Consider the following 20,652-nt stretch of genomic DNA (forward strand, 5'->3'; position numbering starts at 1 on the left):
AGAGGCAGCAGCCCCTCCCTCAGAGATTCAACCCCACCCTGTGGGCCACTGAAATGCAAATTGAGGCTCATTAAAAGCCAGCACCTGCCCACCCTTGGGAAATCACCTTACTCTGAGCACCTGAGGGAGTTTTTCAATCAACTGACAACCCAAAACTCTTCAAGTAACCTTGACTGCTAGCCTCCAGGAAAAAAGCAAGAGGATAATAGTACCATTCCTGGGCTAGTAACTCTAACCAGGAAAGTAAGACTTGACAGTGGTGTTTAACGTGGGTCCTCCCTTGCTCATCTAAACCCAGGAGAGGAAGCCACAAGCAGAAGAACACGAACATCCACAAGGAAAACTTGGCAGGCTCCAAAGCCCACTGTGATAGCCAAAATGGTGAAACACAGAAACAAAAGCCAAATGAAAGAACAAGAGACCTCCACCAAAGATGAGATCAATGTGAAGCAGTTAGGCAAGTTAACAGAGCTAAAATACAGAGCCATGAACTTGAGGAAGCTGAATTGCATGAGGAAGGATATAGAGATGCTGAAAATCAACCAGTTGGAAATTAAAAACCACCAAGAAGAGATCAAGAATGACATATCAGAAATAAAGAACACATTGGATGGTCTAAACAGTAGACTAGAGGAAGCTGAGGACCGGATCAGTGATTAGAAGACAGGGTAGAAAAAATCAAATAATCAGAAAAACAAAAGGAAAAAACAATTAAAAAACAGGAAGACAGCTTAAGAGAACTGTGGGACAACTGGAAAAGTAATAATATTTGCATCATAGGAGTCCCCAAAGAAGAAGAAAATGAACAAGGGTTAGAGAATATATTTGAACAAATAGTGACAGAAAACTTCCCTAATTTGGTGAAGGAAGAAGGCATTCAAGTTCAAGAAGTACAGAGAGCCCCAAGTAAGAAGAACCCAAACAGACCCACACAAATACGCATAGTAGTTAAAATGCCAAAAATTAAACACAACGACAGAATCCGAAAAGCAGCAAGAGATAAGCAACATGTTACCGACAAAGGAACCCCCATAAGACTCTCAGCTGACTTCTCAGAAGAAACACTACAGGCCAGAAGGGAATGGCATGAAGTAATCAAGGTCATAAAAAACCAGGATCTAAATCCAAGACTACTCTACCCAGCAAGGCTGTCATTCAAAATAGAAGGTCAAATAAAGAGCTTCTCAGACAAAGAAAAAGGCTAAGGGAATACACTAGCACCAAACCAACACTGAAAGAAATGTTAAAAGGACGGCTGTAATTAGTAGAAGAAATAGGAAGAAAAATATAAGCAAACTAAACAAAAATGGCAATAAATAAATACATATCAATAATCACCTAAAATGTAAATGGACTGAATGCTCTGATAAAAAGACACAGAGTAGCTGATAGAATAAGAAAGCATGACTCATCTATATGTTGTTTACAAGAGACCCACCTCAAGACAAAAGACTCATATAGGTTGAAAGTGAAGGGATGGAAAAATATTTTCCAAGCAAACGGAAAGCAAAAAAAAGCTGGGGTAGCAATACTCATATCTGATAAAGCAGATTTCAAAATGAAGACCATAACTAGAGATAAAGAGGACCACTACATAATATTGAAAGGATCTATCCAATAGGGAGATATAACCTTGTTACACATATATGCACCCAATATAGGAGCACCAAAATATATTAAAAATCTTCTGCATGGCTGCAAAGAAGAGATCGACAGCAATACAATCATAGCAGGGGACTTCAACACTTCACTGACATCACAGGATAGATCCTCTAGACAAAAAATTAGCAAGGAAACAGAGACTCTAAATGAAGCACTAGATCAAATGAATTTAATAGATATCTACAGAGAATTACACCCCAAAACTTCAGAATACACATTCTTCTCAAGTGCACATGGGACATTCTCAAAGATAGACCACACGATAGGACACAAACTAAATCTCCACAAGTTCAAGAAGATTGAAATCATATCAAGCATCTTCTCAGATCACAATGACATGAAACTAGAAATCAATTGCAACAAAAACATGCAAGGACATTTGAACACATAGGGACTAAATAGCATGTTATTAAACAATGAATGGATTACTGAGGAGATAAAAAGAGAAATTAAAAACTGTCTGGAAACCAATGAAAATGAACACACAACACCACAAAATCTATGGGATGTAGCAAAAGCAGTTCTGAGAGGGAAGTTCACAGCACTACAGGCCTACCTCAAAAAACAAGTGGTCTAATTGACTGTCTAACCTCACAACTTAAAGAATTAGAAAGCAAACAAAAAAGAACACCCCAGTGCAAGTAGAAGGAAGGAACTAGCAAAGATCAGAGCAGAAATAAAAGACATAGAGACCAAAAAAAAACAATTCAAAAAGGATCAATGAAACAAACAGCTGGTTTTTCGAAAGATAAAGAAGATTGATGGACCCTTAGCTAGACTCACCAAGAAACAGAAAAAGAGAGAACCCAAATACATAAAATCAGAAATGAAAGAGAAGTAACAACTGACACCACAGAAATACAAAAGATCGTGAACATCTACTATGAACAATTATATGGCAACTAATTCGACAATCTAAGCGAAATAGACAAATTTCTAGAAACACACAGTCTCCCAAAACTGGACCGAGAAGAGATAGAAAACTTGAACAGACCAAAAACAACTAAGGAAAATGACGAGGTAATCAAGACTCTCCCAGCAAACAAAAGCCCAGGCCCAGATGGGGGAGTTTTACCGAACATTCAAAAAAGAACTAACACCCATTCTCCTCAAACTATTTCAAAAAATTCAAGAAGAAGGAAGACTTCCAAACTCGTTTTATGAGGCCAGCTTAATTCTAATTCCAAAACCAGAAAAAGACACTACAAAGAAAGAAAACTACAAGCCAATATCCCTGATGAACATAGACGCCAAAATCCTGAACAAAATCCTAGCAAATTGGATCCAGCAATACATCAAAAAAATTATTCACCATAACCAAGTGAGATTCATTCCAGGGATGCAAACCTGGTAAAATATTTGCAAATTAATAAATGTGATACACCACATAAACAAAATGAAAAATAAAAACCGCATGATCATATCAATAGATGCTGAAAAAGCCTTCGACAAAATCCAGCATCCATTTCTGATAAAAAACGCTTAGCAATGTGGGAATAGAGGGATCATATCTCGACATAACAAAGGCCATATATGAAAGACCTATAGCCAACATCATACTCAATGGACAGAAACTAAAAACATTTCCCTTAAGAACAGGAACAAGACAGGGATGTCCACTTTCGCCACTCTTATTTAACATAGTACTGGAAGTCTTAGCCACAGCAATCAGCATGAAGTACAAATAAAAGGGATCCAAATTGCAAAGGAGGAAGTGAAACTGTCATTATTTGCAGATGACATGATATTATACATAGAAAACCCTAATGACTCCATCAAAAATCTACTAGACTTAATAAATGAATTTGGCAAAGTAGCAGGATACAAAATTAACGTTAAGAAATCAGTGGCATTCTTACACACCAATGATGAAGTCACAGAAAGAGAAACTTAAAAAACAATTCCATTTACCATCGTGGCAAAAAAAATTAAGATACCTAGGAATAAAGTAAACCAAACAAGTAAAGGACCTATTTGCAGAAAACTGCAGGACATGGAAAAAAGAAATAGAGAAAGATATAAAAAAGATGAAGCACATACCTTGTTCATGGATTCGAAGAATTAACATCATTAAAATGTCCATATTACCCAAAGCAATCTATAGATTCAATGCAATCCCCATCAATAAACCAACGACATATTTCACAGAACTAGAACAAATACTTCAAAAGTTCATATGGAATTAAAAAGACCCCAAATAGCCACAGCAATTTTGAAAAAGAAGGACAAAGTGGGTGAGATCACAATACCAGATATCAGGTTATACTATAAAGCGACTGTAATCAAAACAGCCTGGTACTGGCACAAAAATAGGCATATAGACCATTGGAACAGAAGTGGACCCAAGGCAATATGCTCAATTAATATTTGACAAAGGTGGCAAGAGCATACAGTGGAGTAAAGACAGCCTCTTTAATAAATGGTGTTGGGAAAATTGGACAGCTACATGCAAAAAAATAAAACTAGACCATCAACTTACACCATATACAAAAATAAACTGAAAATGGATAAAATACCTAAATGTGAGCCATGAATCCATAAAAATCCTAGAAGAAAATGTAGGCAACAAAATTTTGGACATTATACACAGCAGAATTTTCACTGATACATCACCTAAGGCAACAGAAACAAAGAAAAAAATGAACACATGGGACTACATCAAACTCAAAAGCTTCTGCACAGCAAAAGAAACAACCATCGAAATGGAAAGACAACCCACTGTATGGGAGAACATCATTGCCAATGATACATCAGATAAGGGGTTAATTTTCAAAATATATAGAGTACTCATACAACTCAACAAAAGGAAGACAAAGAACCCAATTAAAAAATGGGCAGAGGAGCTAAATAGACACCTCTCCAAACAGGACATACAAATGGCAAAGAGACACATGAAGAAATGCTCAACATCACTAATCATCAGAGAGATGCAAATTAAAACAACAATGAGGTATCACCTCACACCTGTCAGAATGGCCGCCATCAACAAATAATCCAACAACAAGTGTTGGTGAGAGTGTGGAGAAAAGGGGACTCTAGTACACTGATGGTGGGAATGCAGACTGGTGCAGCCGCTATGGAAAACAATATTGTGTTACCTCAAAAAATTAAAAATCAAACTTCCATTTGACCCAGTGATCCCACTTCTAGGAATATACCCTAAGAAGCCTGAAACACCAATCAGAAAGAATATATGTACCCCCATGTTCATAGTAGCACTATTTACAATAGCTAAGATCTGGAAACAGCCCAAGTGTCCATCAGTAGATGAATGGATAAAAAAGCTGTGGTGCATATACACAATGGTGTACTATGCAGCTATAAAAAAGAAAGATCTCTTATCCTTTGAGACGACATGGAGGGACCTGGAAAGTATTATCCTAAATGAAAAAAGCCAAGCAGAAAAAGACAAATTCCACATGATCTCAAATATATATGGAATATAATGAACATAACAGTCTGAGGAATAGAGTAGACCCAGAAACATGGAAGTAGGGTACAGACTGACAAGCCTCAGAAGAGCAGGTGGTGGGGGGTGGAAAGAGATATATCACAGAACTTACATGCATGTATACATAACCAATGGACATGGACAACAAAGCCAGGGATGGGATGGGGGGATGGGGAGGAGGGTGTCAACGGGGTAGAAAAATAATAATAATAAAAAAGAAAAAAAAAATTGTCTAATGCCTTTTCTGTGTCTGCTGAAATAATCATGATTTTACCTTATTAGCTATTAAAATGGTAAATAATATTGATTATTTTTATTAACTCAAATTTGTAACTCAAACCCCACTTGGTCATGATGCATTATCCATTTTTATATTTGGTTGGATTCTGTTTTTTAATATCTTAAGAAGTTTAGTGTCCATGTTCATGAAAGTAATTGGTCTGTAGATTTCTTATGATGTCTTTGTTAGGTTTTATTATCCTCACAGAATAAGTAGGATAATAAAACCTAACAAAGGTTTTCTATTTTCTATTTTATTTTCTGGAAGAATTTACATAGAGTTGGTATTATTTCTTCCATTTTGTTAGACTTTAGTTAATTCCAGAAGCTCTCTTTGTCAGAAGGTCTTTAATAACAAATTCAACTTCCTTAATATATATAGGCTATATGTTATCTATTCTTTAATAGATTCTTTGGTATTTTGTGTCCTTCAAGGAATTTGTATATTTCATCTAAGTTTCTAAATTTATGAGCATAAATTTGTTCATATATTATTCCCTATTATCCTTTTAATATCTGTAGGAACTATGTAAAATTCTTTCTTTCTGACTTCTCTAGTTGCTGATTTCTCTTTTGGATTAATTGAGAAAAGTTTATGTTTCTATCTTATGTCTTATATAGGCTCATTATGCATACCTTTATGGTATTTTTATTTATTTTTATTGGTTGCCTTAGGGTTTATAGTATACACACTTTTATTTACTATAGTCTACTTTCAAGAAATATTAATAACACTTTATGTACAGTATGAAAGCCTTACAACTGTATATTTTTATTTCATTTGCCAATAAATAAAAAAGGACAAATAAAAGAATAAACTCTGGTGTTAAAAGTCTCTGCTATAAAGACTTTCTTATCTTGGCACAATGATAGTATTAAGTTAGGGATACTAAAGGAGAATTCCAAAAGATTATAGATTCTGGACATGTGCAGGCCCCTTGGTTCTTACACAGATCGACAGGGACTAACTTACATTTATAAGTATATACAATCAAATTTGGGTTGTAAGTGAAGCTAGATATGAGGAGGTGGGGCGTTCCATCCCAATATTTGATAGGCCTTTAGAGATGAGTATGTGGAGTTCAGTCCACACATAGCTAATAATTGTCTCTTAAAACAATACCTTTTAGCTGTACGATCAAATTAAAATATTCCATGAGAGATGAACTGCAAAGCATACTGATCTAGGAAACACATCAAGACTATGGTAAATGCTTTGACACTTTACCAAGATAGTAACTCTTTTCAACTTTAGTTTTATAATCTAAATAAGAGGGGGATGATGAGAGCAGTAAATTGGATAAGGGCCACCAAAGTGCCTGTAACTGGTAAAGTGTCTTATATAAAACATAAACTACTAATGTATTCTAATGCAAAAACAAATTATTCAACATTAATAATTATCATTTGGTAAATTAGTTTGGGTATGACTTTTCTAAGCCCTTATTTGAATGATGAAGGTAGATAATTTTTAAAAAGAGGGCCTTTTCTTAAAGATGGGGTCCTCAACCATAATTCTCCGGTCATAATTCTCTCTAGAAAAATAACATTTACTCTTTTCTTTTCCCCAGAGATTTGAAGCTGAATGGAGGTCACAGATGTTGATAAAGTGGAGCTGAAGATGACAGAAAGGTGATGTGGAAGGTGAAAATGCCCTTTTTGATGGGGATTCTGACTATAGAGTCTGATTATTTGTCAAACCTTACCATGCACTGAACCCTCCACAGGGCTGGATTAAACAGATTTCAGGGTGACACAGACTTTCAAATGCAATAATCTGGGATGGGTCCTAAGAATTAATACTTCTACAAAGTTCTCAGGTGATGCTCATGCTACTGGTTTAGAGACCATACTTTGAGAAACACTGGTATAAAGAGGGCAACATCAGGGAAAGAAATGAAAGGTAAAACCTCTCTAGTAGAGATCTTGAATCTTACATATCCTCAAGTTATATACTACATCTCTGTGAATGTGTGTACACATATTTTAAGAGAGTGCATCTCTTTTCATTTCAAAGGTGTCATGATCCAGAAAAGGTCATAATTCTCTCTAGGAAAATTCCTACTCCCATCATGTCAGACACAGTCAAGACAATATCTGGTACTGAACTATTTCCTAAATTACATTAAATCATATCACATATGACTTGTCGCATTTCAAATGTAATAAAACATTAAATTTTTATCTTGAAATAAATGAGAGAGTATTGGATTCACAATATTTAGTGAAACTCATTAAAAAGTAAATGTCAGAAACTATTTTACTGATATTGTCTTAGTGAAAGTCAGCCTAATCTCATTTCAGTTTCACCAACACCCTGAAATAGTTCCAAAGTTCCAAAGACACTATCTGTGATATAATTTAAACATGCTTTGCAAAACACATTTTTCATCCTTTGAAAGAAATTTAACAAATTCATTTTCATGCAAATTATAAAAATGTTTCAAAAACAGTGATATTTCAGAGGCTGCATTTTTTAATTCAAAGTGTAATAAGTAGTACTTAATTCAATAAATTAATAATGAGATTGTGTCCATCCTACATAAACACATTTTAATTAAGAAATAAGTCATCAGATCCTGTTGCTATGCTAACTATGGAAATACTTAGCAGATCTTAAAGGGCCAGGGCAGAAGAAAACATGTTATAAAGAATTAAATATATCTTTCTAAAATATCATCCTTTGGCTTAATCAAGAAAACTGTTTCCTATGACAAAGCCCACTTAGTTTTTTGTTATCCTCAATATGATCTAACATAAGCCACATTATATTACAATCACAGAAAATTATTTAAAGTTAAATTATCCATTTTTTCAAATGTTTATATTAAAGATCACCCTTTAACATGTAGAAGCAAAACAAACAAACAAAAAACAGCTTTGCCAATTACCTTTTATATTCTTCATTTTTATCATACAGAACCCTCCTGAACTACTCTATTCCATGCCTTAACCACCTCTTGAGATGAACAGAGAGTAACCCACATGGTATCTCTACATCTATAAAATCATTTTGCACAGTGCCACCAGATAAATGCTCTAAGAGAAGTTCTATACATAATAAACTTCCCCTAAAGTAACAATAAAAATTAAAAAAAAAAAAAAAAGACTCAGTTATAGGGTGCTGGCTATGTACCAAGCACTTTACTCATGATTCAATTTAATTCTCACAACAATCCTATGAGGTAGGTACCTTTACTATTCTAATTTACAAATGAGAAAAGTAAAATTTAGAGAGGGTTAAGTAACCTGCCCCAAGTCACACAGCTGTTAAGTGGTGGAATAGGGTTCAGACAGCAGACCTATTTTGGGGGCCACATTCATAGCCATTTTGCTACATTATTTCTACATGAAAATATTCTTACTGCCTACAACATTTAATACAAACTCTTTTATTTGGCTTTAAAGACCTCAAAATCTAATCTAACTTGAATTTTACTATACTTAACTATATACTATGTTCTTATATTATTGTTATTCTCCTAAATTATTCTATACAACGCAGTTTACCCTTATAAAGCATATATAGTTCATTTTAAAGAAATAGATTCTGGTAAGTATTTACTTTTTGATATAAACTTATATAACCTACATTTATTGTGGCAACCAGACCTGCCTTGGTTAAAATCCTGATTCTGCAGCCATTGTCTATGTGATTCTGGTTATGTTATTTAACCTGCCTCGGGTTTCTCACAACAGAATGGGGATAATAGTAGTATCATCCAGTAGTTTTAATGTGGTGATTAAATGAGTAATGTAAAATTTTTCAAAGTCTCAGAATGCTTTCCTACTGGTTTCTTCAGTGTGTCAAGAAGATTTCATGACCAATAATATGCCTACTTCAAATTAAAAACAAATTAGTTATAATTCGTAGTATAATACAGCACCACAGCATTTTGATAATCATAGCTGATTAGTAGTAATAGTAATCTATATACAAAGAAAAACTATTTAATAATGCAAAGCTGATTTGTTTTTTCAAGAGAAAGGAGAAAGGAACATAAGGTTGTTAGGGTAGGTCTTTTTGTATAAGTGGAAAAGATTTGGATATTATAAGGGACTAAAAGTGTCTATATTCCAAAATTCATATATTGAAACCCTAATCCCCAATATAATAATATTTGAAAATGAGGTTTTGTTGAAGGTAATTAGATCCTACAGGTGGAGCTCATGATGGGATTAGTGTGCTCGCAAGCAGAGACCAGAGAGAACTTGGTTCCTCTCTCTTTCCTCTCTGTTATGTGAAGACACAGCAAGAAGATGGCCATCAGCAAACCAGGAAGCGGGTCTCACCAGACACTATATCAACTGGCAACTTGATCTTGGATTTCCCAGCCTCCAGAACTATATGAAATACACTTTTGTTGTTTAAGCTACACAGTATATGGTAATATGTGATAGCAGCCCAAACTGACTAAGAAAGAATACCTCTTTATTTTAGTGAGAAGTTCTAAGAAGTCTATATTTTATATTTAAACAGAGAAGACGTTCAGGTTGACTATCAGAGATTTCTCTACATTGAAGTCAACAGCAGGAAAAAACACACACAACTGTTTTCTTTCTAGATTCCTATACAGCCCCAGTGAAATCTTATCCAGATGCCAAGTTCTGTAAAGTTTACATTCTCCAAATAGCTGAAGTCCATCTACTCTATAGATTTTGTTTCTATCCAACAGATGTGAAACACGTGGATTTCACTATCTTTTAAAACTGTCCAACTATTCAGTGGTGATTTCCCTTTGTTCTGCTAAAAGCACCTTGATTTTCTACTGGGTAACCGTGTTCCTTTCTTGCAGTACATGTGTTACAGATTGAGGTGACTCCATCCTCAGTTCCTGGAGCAGAGATTTGGCTGAAGTCCTAGCCAATGAGAGTGTGCACACTCTGCCCACAGAATCAGTATGCATTGAGGCATACAACACAAGCCAAGCAATTTGGCTCAAAGTTAACCACAAGATTTTTGTGAATTATTAGAAACAGGTGTTATTTCTGTTTTCGTGGAACTCAGGATATAAGACTCAGGCTACTAGAATACCATCATGCATCGAGGACCTGGCCCAAAGTGAAATCAACACGGAGGATACACACACACACACACACACACACACACACACACACACTATGACTAGATAGGTAGATATATCATACCAGCTGAGATCCTAATGATAATTTTAAGCCCCTTCATTAAGGTGACTTCATGCTGGTTACCTTGGATTCTTCAGTTAAATCAGCCATTTAATTCCAATATGGCTTAAGCTCATTTAACTTGGGTATTCTACTATTAACTATAAGACTTCTGACAAATTTATACACAATGGAAGAGTCACTTATAAAATAATGAAGTAGCCCTGGCGGGTTTTGCTCAGTGGTTAGAGCGTCGGCCTGCAGTCCCGAGAGACCCAGGTTCGGTTCCCGCTAAGGGCATGTATCTCAGTTGCAATTTGTCCCTGGCCCTGGTTGGGTTGTTCGGGTGGCAACTACTCAATGTGTCCCTTTCACATCAATGTTTCTCTCTCTCTCTCTCTCTCTCTGTCTCCCTCCCTCCCTCCCTCCCTCCCATTCTATCTGAACAAAATGTCCTCGGGTGAGGATAAAAATAAATAAATAAAATAATGAAGTAAAACAACATATATTTAGTATTAACTTACCTTTTGGTTTAATAAGGCGCTTGCCAATTTCTGTACTTCTGAACTCAGTAAGGTAGCTCCTCTGATGACTTTGCTGAGAGCAGCAAGGGACTGATGAACACTTTGTACTAAGCGAATGGCATTAAACTGTTCAAGAACGATGAATGATAATATCGGAGATCCTTGTCGATCATTAGGAGGAGACACTTTCTGATGAATCAGGTTTGAATTCTAAAAAAATAATATGTCATATTTATTGAAAAGTAACATAAATCACTGATATATTAAATTACTTCGAAAGTTATTATAACCTTTTGTTCTTCTAACTTGTTTTGAAATATTCATGTTTTACAAATGGCCAAATTTATGAAATCTATAAATACACAAAAAAGGAATTCTGAAGTTCACCAGTATTAAGTCATAAGGGAGTGAGAATCGAGAATAGGGGGGGTGGATATTGAGAAAGGAGAACTATATTGAGAAGCAGTACTAATATAGTAGAAAAAGAGAAAAGAATGGCACCCTATAAGCCAACGCATAGAGAGCAAAATAATTATACTACCACTCTACTACTACAAAGAGAGCAGAATAAAGGCTTTGAAAGAAAATGTAAATGGACATTTAATTCAAAAATTACAAGTATACAAGGGTGGGCAAAAGTAGTTGTGAGTATGTGAAACAGCTGTATTATTATTTATTAATTATTGCATTATTTATGCTACAACTATAAACCTACTTTTGCCCATCCCTGTATATATTGAAAAACCACGCTAAAGATCTCATCCCCAAGACCAGTGTATATTCGTATTTACTTTTACATCTATACATTAACAGAAGCTCGGATATATGGAATTTCCAGGGCCCCTCAAATTAAAAAAAAAAAATCTCAAGGAATCCCAGTTGTTTCTAAACAGTGATTAAAAGTGGAAAAATCATCTTTAGCAGTTTTCTAAAATTTTCAAAAAACTGTCAAGAGATTAAATTGGAAAGTCCCGTTCTCATACCTACTATCCATTACCCTAATTTTCTCTGTATTCTGCTCATAATGCTAGTTAAGGATCCCTTCTCCTTGTTCTACTAGCATCACATTCATAGGTTCTACAAGAGCACTGTATCTTTTTCATCTATTTAGGAGGATAAATAATTTAATAATATGATGATCTACTATGGCTATTGCCATTAAATAAATCATCATTAAAAAAACTTTACTGTCATAAGATCATTTGTGAAGGCAAACTTTTACTCTATGAGCTCTAATTTAGACACTTTTATTTCTATTACTGCAATGTTTAAAATATTATGCTGTGCTGCTGAAATCATTTTTGAGACACACATAAATGTACACATTAAAGCATATAATGGTGGTACAATCAAAACTGAATCATGAAAAGAACAAAAGTATACTATCAAAATTAATTAGATTAAAATTGAATTAACAGTTTGAATCAGAGCATGCAATAAATAATACTTAACATATCTGACCTAAAGTAAGTAATCAACTAAGTAATAAAGCTGACATATAATTTGGGTTATAAACTTTCCATAATTCCTTATACTAAAACACATCCCTGGAAGTGAATATGTGGTATTTAAATATTTGTTGATCTTAGGCTAAGCAAGATTAGCAAATAATAATTTAGTTTATTTAAATTTTAAAATGTTGTGGCTTTTTATCCATTCTATTAAGTTGATGTGACTAATCTGCATGGTTTACACTGTTACTTTATTGAAAAAAAAAAAAAAAAGAACACCCAAACTTAAGATTATTCAAGCAAGATTTTATTTATCTATAATCCAAAAAAGTACTAAACATTTTAAAAAGTTTATTTAGGAAATTAATAATCAAGAATACTTAAAACTCAAATATAGTTCACCCGGCCTACTTGGCTCACTGGTTGAGCATCAACCCATGCACCAAGAGGTAGCCAGTTTGATTCCCGGTAAGGGAACATGCCCAGATTGTGGGCCAAATCCCAGGAGAGGAGCATGCAGGAGGCGACCAATCTATGTTCTGTCTCACCAATGTTTCTATCTCTCTCTCTCCCTCCCCTAGTCTCTCTCTAAAATCAATAAAGAAAAAAATTTATTTTAAAATTCAAACAGAGGAGGGAGGGTGAGTGTGTGAGAGAGTAAGTGAGTGCGTGAGAGAGAGAGAGTGGATGTGAAGGTGGACGACCAAACCCAAGCAGTGCAGAGCCACGGAACAGAAGGTCCCTGTGCTGTGGGACGGAGCAGACGGCTATGACGAGAAGTGGTTCTTCAGGGCTCTTCTCCCTGCACCGTGGGGAGGTACCACCATTTTGGAAGATCCCCGGTCTTCCCTGGGAGGAGGCAGTGGGAGCAGCTAGGGCCCAGCAACCTGAGCTCACCAGCACACCTGGAACCATTGGACCAGTGGACACTGTGTCAACACAGACCAGTGCACAGGAGTGGAGCTCCCAAGGTGCTGGTCTCTGAAGCCACAGTCAGCCTGGAACCCAGCACCATCCCCCATAGTAGCAGCCCAATCAGAGTCGAGAAATATCCCCAGCAACAGAGGCTGGGGGGCAGACATCCATCCCAGGCAACAGAAGCACACACCAGCAGCTGAGACCCATCCCCAAAAACTACAGCAAAAGCTGAGCAGGAGCTGAGCCCCACTGGGCAGCAGCACTACCCAGCCACCAGCGGCAGGACCTGGGGCTCCACAGAGGCCTGTGCAGTCCAGCAGCTCAAAAGAGCAGTGAGAAGCCTGAGCCCTAGAGAGACTGGTGAGATCCACTGCCTGCCCACAGGTACTACAGGATGCGAGGGCACCACAGAGGTCTGTGCAACACAGCAAGGACTGTGATCTAGTTACCCACGAGACCTGCGGGGTGCTAGAGCACCAGAGAGGCCTGTGTGACCCAGCAGGGACTATGTGATCTAATAATCCACGGGACCTGTGGGGTGCTGAAGCACCAGAGAGGCCTGTGCAACGCAGCAGCCCATAACATAGGCATAGAGCCAGGTCGCCAAAGGGACTGTGCGATCCGGTTACCCATGAGACTGCAGGATGCAGGGGCACCAGAAAGGCCTGTGCAACCCAGCTGTGCACAAGATAGGCCAGGAGGATGTGAAAATGGAGGGAGAGTGAATAGAAGCTACACAGACTATCTCCCAGGACCAAACGGAAATTACAACTAAAAAAAGACAAATCCTCAGAAAAAAACAACAACAACAGAAAAGCAGCAGGATAGGACCATATAACCAGGGGCACTGGTAGGATCTGCGGAGGCAGGAGAGGGTGGCAGGTTGGGAGCCCACAAACAGCAGCAGTGTTTTCTGTGAGCAACACCCGTGGGGAACAAAGACCAAGCCTGCTCCACAGCTCAGAGAGCCTGGACAAAGTGCTAAAATAGGCATAGTCACTCAACTGGGGGCTACGGCAGAGGAAGAGAAAACTAGGCTGGAACTCTGTGGGGACACCTGGGATTTGGAGGGCATCAGAGTTTTAGCTGAGTTGCAGCCACAAAGGATGGTGGCCAGTGTGCTCCTTCCCCAAGCTGTGGGGGAAAGCAGCACCTTTCCCCAGGTGAGGCAAAAATGCAAATTGAGGCTCATTAACAACCAGCATCTATCCCACCCTCTGGAAATCCTCTCAGGCAGAACACCATGGCTACATTCTAAGGCACTAAATAACTAAGACTATTACCTCCAGGAAAAAGCTAGAGGATAACTGAACCTTTACAGGGTTTCCAAATCTACCCAGGAAAGTAAGACGTGATGGTGGTGTTTAATGTTGGCCCACCCTGGGCCATCCAAACACAATAGAGGGAGCTACAAACAGCAGAACACCAACACCCACAGGAAAAATTTGGTAAGAGCAAAAACCCACTGAGACAGCCAAAATGGTGAAACAAAGAAACAAATTTCAAATGAAAGAACAAGAAAACACTATTGAAGATGAGATTAATGAAATGCAGTTAAGCAAATGATCAGAGGTTGAGTTCAGAGCCATGATCTTGAGGAAGCACAACAACATGTGTAAGGACATCAGCACCATGAGTAAGATATAGAAACATTTAAAACCAACCAAGTGGAAATGAAGAATGACATAGCAAAAATAAAGAACACATTGGAAAAACTAACCATCAGAGTAGAAGAAGCTGAGGACCAGATCAGTGAACTAGAAGGCAGGGTAGAAAAAATCAACCAATCAGAAAACCAAAAGGTAAAAACATTAAAAAAAAACAGGAAGATAGCTTAAGAGAACTGTGGGACAACTGGAAATGTAAAAAAATTTGCATCATAGGAGTCCCTGAAGAGGAAGAAAATGGGCAAGGGTTAGAGAATATATTTGAAGAAATAGTGACAGAAAACTTTCCTAACTTGCTGAAGGAAAAAGACATACAAGTTGAAGAAGCACAGAGAGCCCCAAGTAACAAGAACCCAAACAGGCCCACACCAAGACACACTGTAATTACAGTGGCAAAAATTAAAGACAAAGAGAGAATCCTAAAGGCAGCAAAAGAAAAGCAACAGGTTACCTACAAAGGAACCCCCATAAGGCTCTCAGCTGACTTCTCAACAGAAACACTACAGGCCAGAAGAGAGTGGCATGAAGTAATCAAGGTCATGAAAAACAAAAGTTTGAATCCAAGACTACTCTATTCAGTAAGGCTATCATTCAAAATAGAAGGTCAAATAAAGAGCTTTCCAGAAGAAAAAAAAAAAAAAAGGCTAAGGGAATATATTAACACCAAACCAGCACTGCAAGAAATGCTAAAAGGACTGCTATAATTAGTAGAAGAAATAGGAAGAAAAATATAACCACACTAAACAAAAATGATAATAAATAAGTACATATCAATTATCACCTTAAATGTGAATGGTCTGAATGCTCTGATAAAAAGACACAGAGTAGTTGACTAGATAGGAAAGTATGACTCGCATTATGACTCGCATATATGTTGTTTACAAGACACCCACCTCACAACAAAAGACTCACATAGTTTGAAAGTGAAGAGATGAAAAAATATCTTTCAAGCAAACAAAAAGCAAAAAAAATCTGGGGTAGCAATCTGATAAAGTAGATTTCAAAAGGAAGGCCATAACTAGAGACAAAGATGGCCACTACATAATATTGAAAGGATATATCAAACACGAAGATATAACTTTGGTAAACATATATGCACCCAACATAGGAGCACCAATATATATTTGAAATCCTTTGGAGGACTTCAAAGGAGAAATCAACAGCAATACAATCATACCCCACAGGAGGTATGAGGACTTCAATACCCCACAGACCTCACTGGATAGATTTTCTAGACAAAAAATTAACAAGGAAACACAGACTCTAAATGAAGCGTTAGATCAAATGGATTTAATAGATATCTACAGAGAATTACACACCAAAACTGTAGAATTCACATTCTCCTCAAGTGCACATGGGACATTCTCAAAGATAGACCACATGATAGGACACATACTAAGTCTCTACAAGTTCAAGAAGACTGAAATCATATCAAGTATCTTCTCAGATCACAATGGCATGCAACTAGAAATCTATTGCAACAAGAACATGCAAAGATATTTGAACATATGGAGGCTAAATAGCATGTTATTACACAACGAATGGGTTACCAATGAGAACAAGAAAGAAATTAAAAACTGCCTGGAAACCAATGAAAATGAAAACACAACAATACAAAATCTATGGGATGCAGCAAAAGCAGTTCTGAGAGGGAAGTTCATAGCACTACAAGCCTACCTCAAGAAGCAAGAACAATTTCAAATAGACTATCTCACCTCACAACTTAAAGAACTAGAAAGCAAACAAAAAGAAAACCTTGGAGCAAGACAAAGGAAGGAAGTAGTAAAGATCAGATCAGAAATCAACTACATAGAGACCAAGAAAACAATATAAAAGATAAATAAAACAAAGAGCTGATTTTTCTAACAGATAAACAAGATCGGTGGACCCTTAGCTAGACTCACCAAGAAACAGAAAGAGAGAACCCAAATACACAAAATCAGAAATGAAAGAGAAGTAACAACTGACACCACAGAAATACAAAGGATTGTTAACAAATACTATGAACAATTATATGGCAACAAATTTGACAATCTAAGAAAATGGACAAATTTCTAGAAACACACAGTCTCCCAAAACTGGACTGGGAAGAGATAGAAAACTTGAACAGACCAATAACAACTAAGGAAATTGAAGAGGTAATCAAGATTCTTCCAGCAAACAAAAGCCCAGGCCCAGATGGCTTTACAGGGGAGTTTTACCAAACATTCAAAGAGAACTAACACCCATTCTCCTCAAACTATTTCAAAAATTCAAGAAGAAGAAAGACTTCCATACTCGTTTTGTGAGGCCAGCATAATTCTAATTCCAAGACCAGAAAAAGACACTACAAACAAAGAAAACTACAGGACAATGTCCCTGATGAACATAGACGCCAAAATCCTGATCAAAATACTACCAAATCGGATCCAGCAACACTTCAAAAAAATTACTCACCATGACCAAGTGGGATTCATCCCAGGGATGCAAGGCTGGTACAATATTTGCAAATCAATAAATATGATACACCATGAATAAAAATGAAGAATAAAAACCACATGATCATATCAATAGATGCTGAAAAAGCATTTGACAAAATCCAGCACTTATTTCTGATAAAAATGCATAGTAATGTGGGAATAGAGGAATCATATCTCTACATAATAAAGGCCATATGTGAAAGACCTACAGCCAGCATCATACTCAATGGGCAGAAACTAAAAGCCTTTCCTTTAAGAACAGGAACAAGGCAGGGATACCCACTTTCGCCACTCTTATTTAACATAGTACTGGAAGTCCTAGACATGAAGTAAAAATAAAAGGGATCCAAATTGGAAAGGAGGAATTGAAACTGTCATTATTTACAGATGACATGATATTAAACATAGAAAACCCTAAAGACGCCATCAAAACTCTACTAGACTTGCCCTGGCCGGTTTGGCTCGGCGGATGGAGCGTCAGCCTGCAGTCCAGAGAGACCTGGGTTCAGTTCCCGCTAAGGGCATGTACTTCAGTTGCAGTTTGTCCCCAGACCTGGTTGGGTTGTACGGGTGGCAGCCACTCGATGTGTCCCTTTCAAGTCGATGTTTCTCTCTCTTCCTCTCTCTCCCTCCCGCTCTCTCTGAATAAAAAAGTGGAAAAAAAAAAGTCCTCGGGTGAGGATAAAAAAAAACAACCTCTTAATAAATGGATTTGGCAAAGTAGCAGGATACAAAATTAGTATCAAGAAATCAACGGCATTCTTATACACCAATGATGAACTCACAGAAAGAGAAACTAAAAAAACAATCCCATTTACCATCACAGCAAAGAAATTAAGATGCCTAGGAATAAACTTAACCAAGGAAGTAAAGGACCTATTTTCAGAAAAAAACAGGACATTGAAAAAAGTAGAGGAAGAAATAAAAAAGTGGAAACACATACCTTGTTCATAGATTGGAAGAATTAACATCATTAAAATGTCAATATTACCCAAATCAATCTATAGATTCAATGCAATCCCCATCAAAATACCAACAATATACTTTACAGAACTAGAACAAATACTTTAAAAGTTCATATGAAACCAAAAAAGACTCCAAATAGCAACAGCATTCATGAAAAAGAAGGACAAAATAGGGGGGAGGTTATACTACAACGCTACTGTAATCAAAACAGCCTGGTACTGGCACAAGAACAGGCATATAGACCAGTGAAACAGAACAGAGAACTGAGAATGGACCCAAGACAAAGATAAATGGACCCAAATTAATATTTGACAAAGGTGGCAAGAGCATACAATGGAGTAAAGACACCTCTTTAATAAATGGTGTTGGGAAAATTGAACAGCTACATGCAAAAAATGAAACTAGACCATCAATTTACAGCATACACAAGAATAAACTTAAAATGGATTAAAGACTTAAATGTGACCCATGAATCCATAAAAATCCTAGAAGAAAACGTAGGCATCAAAATCTCAGACATCATACACAGCATAATTTTCCCTGATACAACACCTAAGGCAACAGAAACAAAGAAAAAAAAATGAACACATGGGACTACATCAAACTCAAAAGCTTCTGCACAGCAAAAGAAACAACCATCGAAATGGAAAGACAACCCACTGTATGGGAGAACATCATTGCCAATGATACATCAGATAAGGGGTTAATTTTCAAAATATATAGAGTACTCATACAACTCAACAAAAGGAAGACAAAGAACCCAATTAAAAAATGGGCAGAGGAGCTGAACAGACACCTCTCCAAACAGGACATACAAATGGCTAAGAGACATATGAAGAAATGCTCAACATCACTAATCATCAGAGAGATGCAAATTAAAACAACGAGGTATCACCTCACACCTGTCAGAATGGCCGCCATTAACAAATCAGCAAACAACTAGTGTTGGTGAGAGTGTGGAGGAAAGGGGACTCTAGTATACTGCTGGTGGGAATGCAGACTGGTGCAGCCACTATGGAAAACACTATGGTGTTACCTCATAAAATTAAAATTTGAACTTCCATTTGACCCAGTGATCCCACTTCTTGGAATATACCCTAAGAAACCTGAAACACCAATCAGAAAGAATATATGTACTCCCATGTTCATAGCAGCACTATTTACAATAGCTAAGATCTGGAAACAGCCCAAGTGTCCATCAGTAGATGAATGGATAGAAAACAGTGGTACATATACACAATGGAGTACTATGCAGCTGTAAAAAAGAAAGATCTCTTATCCTTTGAGACGACATGGAGGGACCTGAAAAGTATTATCCTAAATGAAACAAGCCAAGCAGAAAAAGACAAATACCACATGATCTCATTTATTTGTGGAATGTAATGAACATAACAGTTTGAGGAATAGGGTAAACCCAGAGTTGTGGAAGTAGGGTACAGACTGACACCCCTCAGAAGAGGGGGTAGTGGGGGGAGGGAAGAGATAAACCACAGAACTTATATGCATGTACGCATAACCAATGGACACGGATAACAGAGCCGGTTAAGGGGTGGGGGGTGGGGGGATGGGGAGGAGGGTCTCTGTGGAAAGAAAAGGAGAAACATCTGTAACAAAAATAAGTTAATAAAAAATTTTAAAAAAAGACTGTTGGCCATGCTATACCATGCTTCAAGAAAAAATTTCATTTATTTGTAATTAGAAATAAATATTTCACAATATATAATTACATATTGTTTTTGTCATTTATCACTATGCTTTAATTGTGTTCAATAATTTTTTTTTTTTTTTTATCCTCACCCGAGGACATTTTTCCATTTTTTTTTTTTTTTAATCCTCACCCGAGGACATTTTTCCATTTTTTGTACAGATAGAGTGGGAGGGAGAGAGAGGAAGAGAGAGAGAGGGAAACATTGATGTGAAAGGGACACATCGAGTGGCTGCCACCCGCACGACCAACCAGGGCCGGGGACAAACTGCAACCGAGGTACATGCCCTTAGCGGGAACCGAACCCGGGTCTCTCCGGACCGCAGGCGGACACTCCAAGCGCTGAGCCAAACCGGCCAGGGCCATTTTTCCATTTTTTGTTCAGATAGAGCGGGAGGGAGAGAGAGGAAGAGAGAGAGAGAGAAACATCGACGTGAAGGGACACA

General features: G+C 37.1%; 1 protein-coding gene across 1 annotated transcript in view; it reads right to left on the reverse strand.

The window, feature by feature from the left end:
• The window catches only part of DYNC2H1 (dynein cytoplasmic 2 heavy chain 1), a 432,306-nt gene that overhangs the window by 75,090 nt on the left and 336,564 nt on the right, over positions 1-20,652 (reverse strand). The window contains exon 85 of the mRNA XM_036258012.1: positions 11,041-11,250. Within this exon, the coding sequence (XP_036113905.1) occupies positions 11,041-11,250 (210 nt within the window). The remainder of the gene's footprint in view (positions 1-11,040; positions 11,251-20,652) is intronic.

This window comes from Molossus molossus, unplaced genomic scaffold (genome assembly GCF_014108415.1).
Source record: "Molossus molossus isolate mMolMol1 unplaced genomic scaffold, mMolMol1.p scaffold_m16_p_13, whole genome shotgun sequence".
In the NCBI taxonomy this organism is placed as follows: domain Eukaryota; kingdom Metazoa; phylum Chordata; class Mammalia; order Chiroptera; family Molossidae; genus Molossus; species Molossus molossus.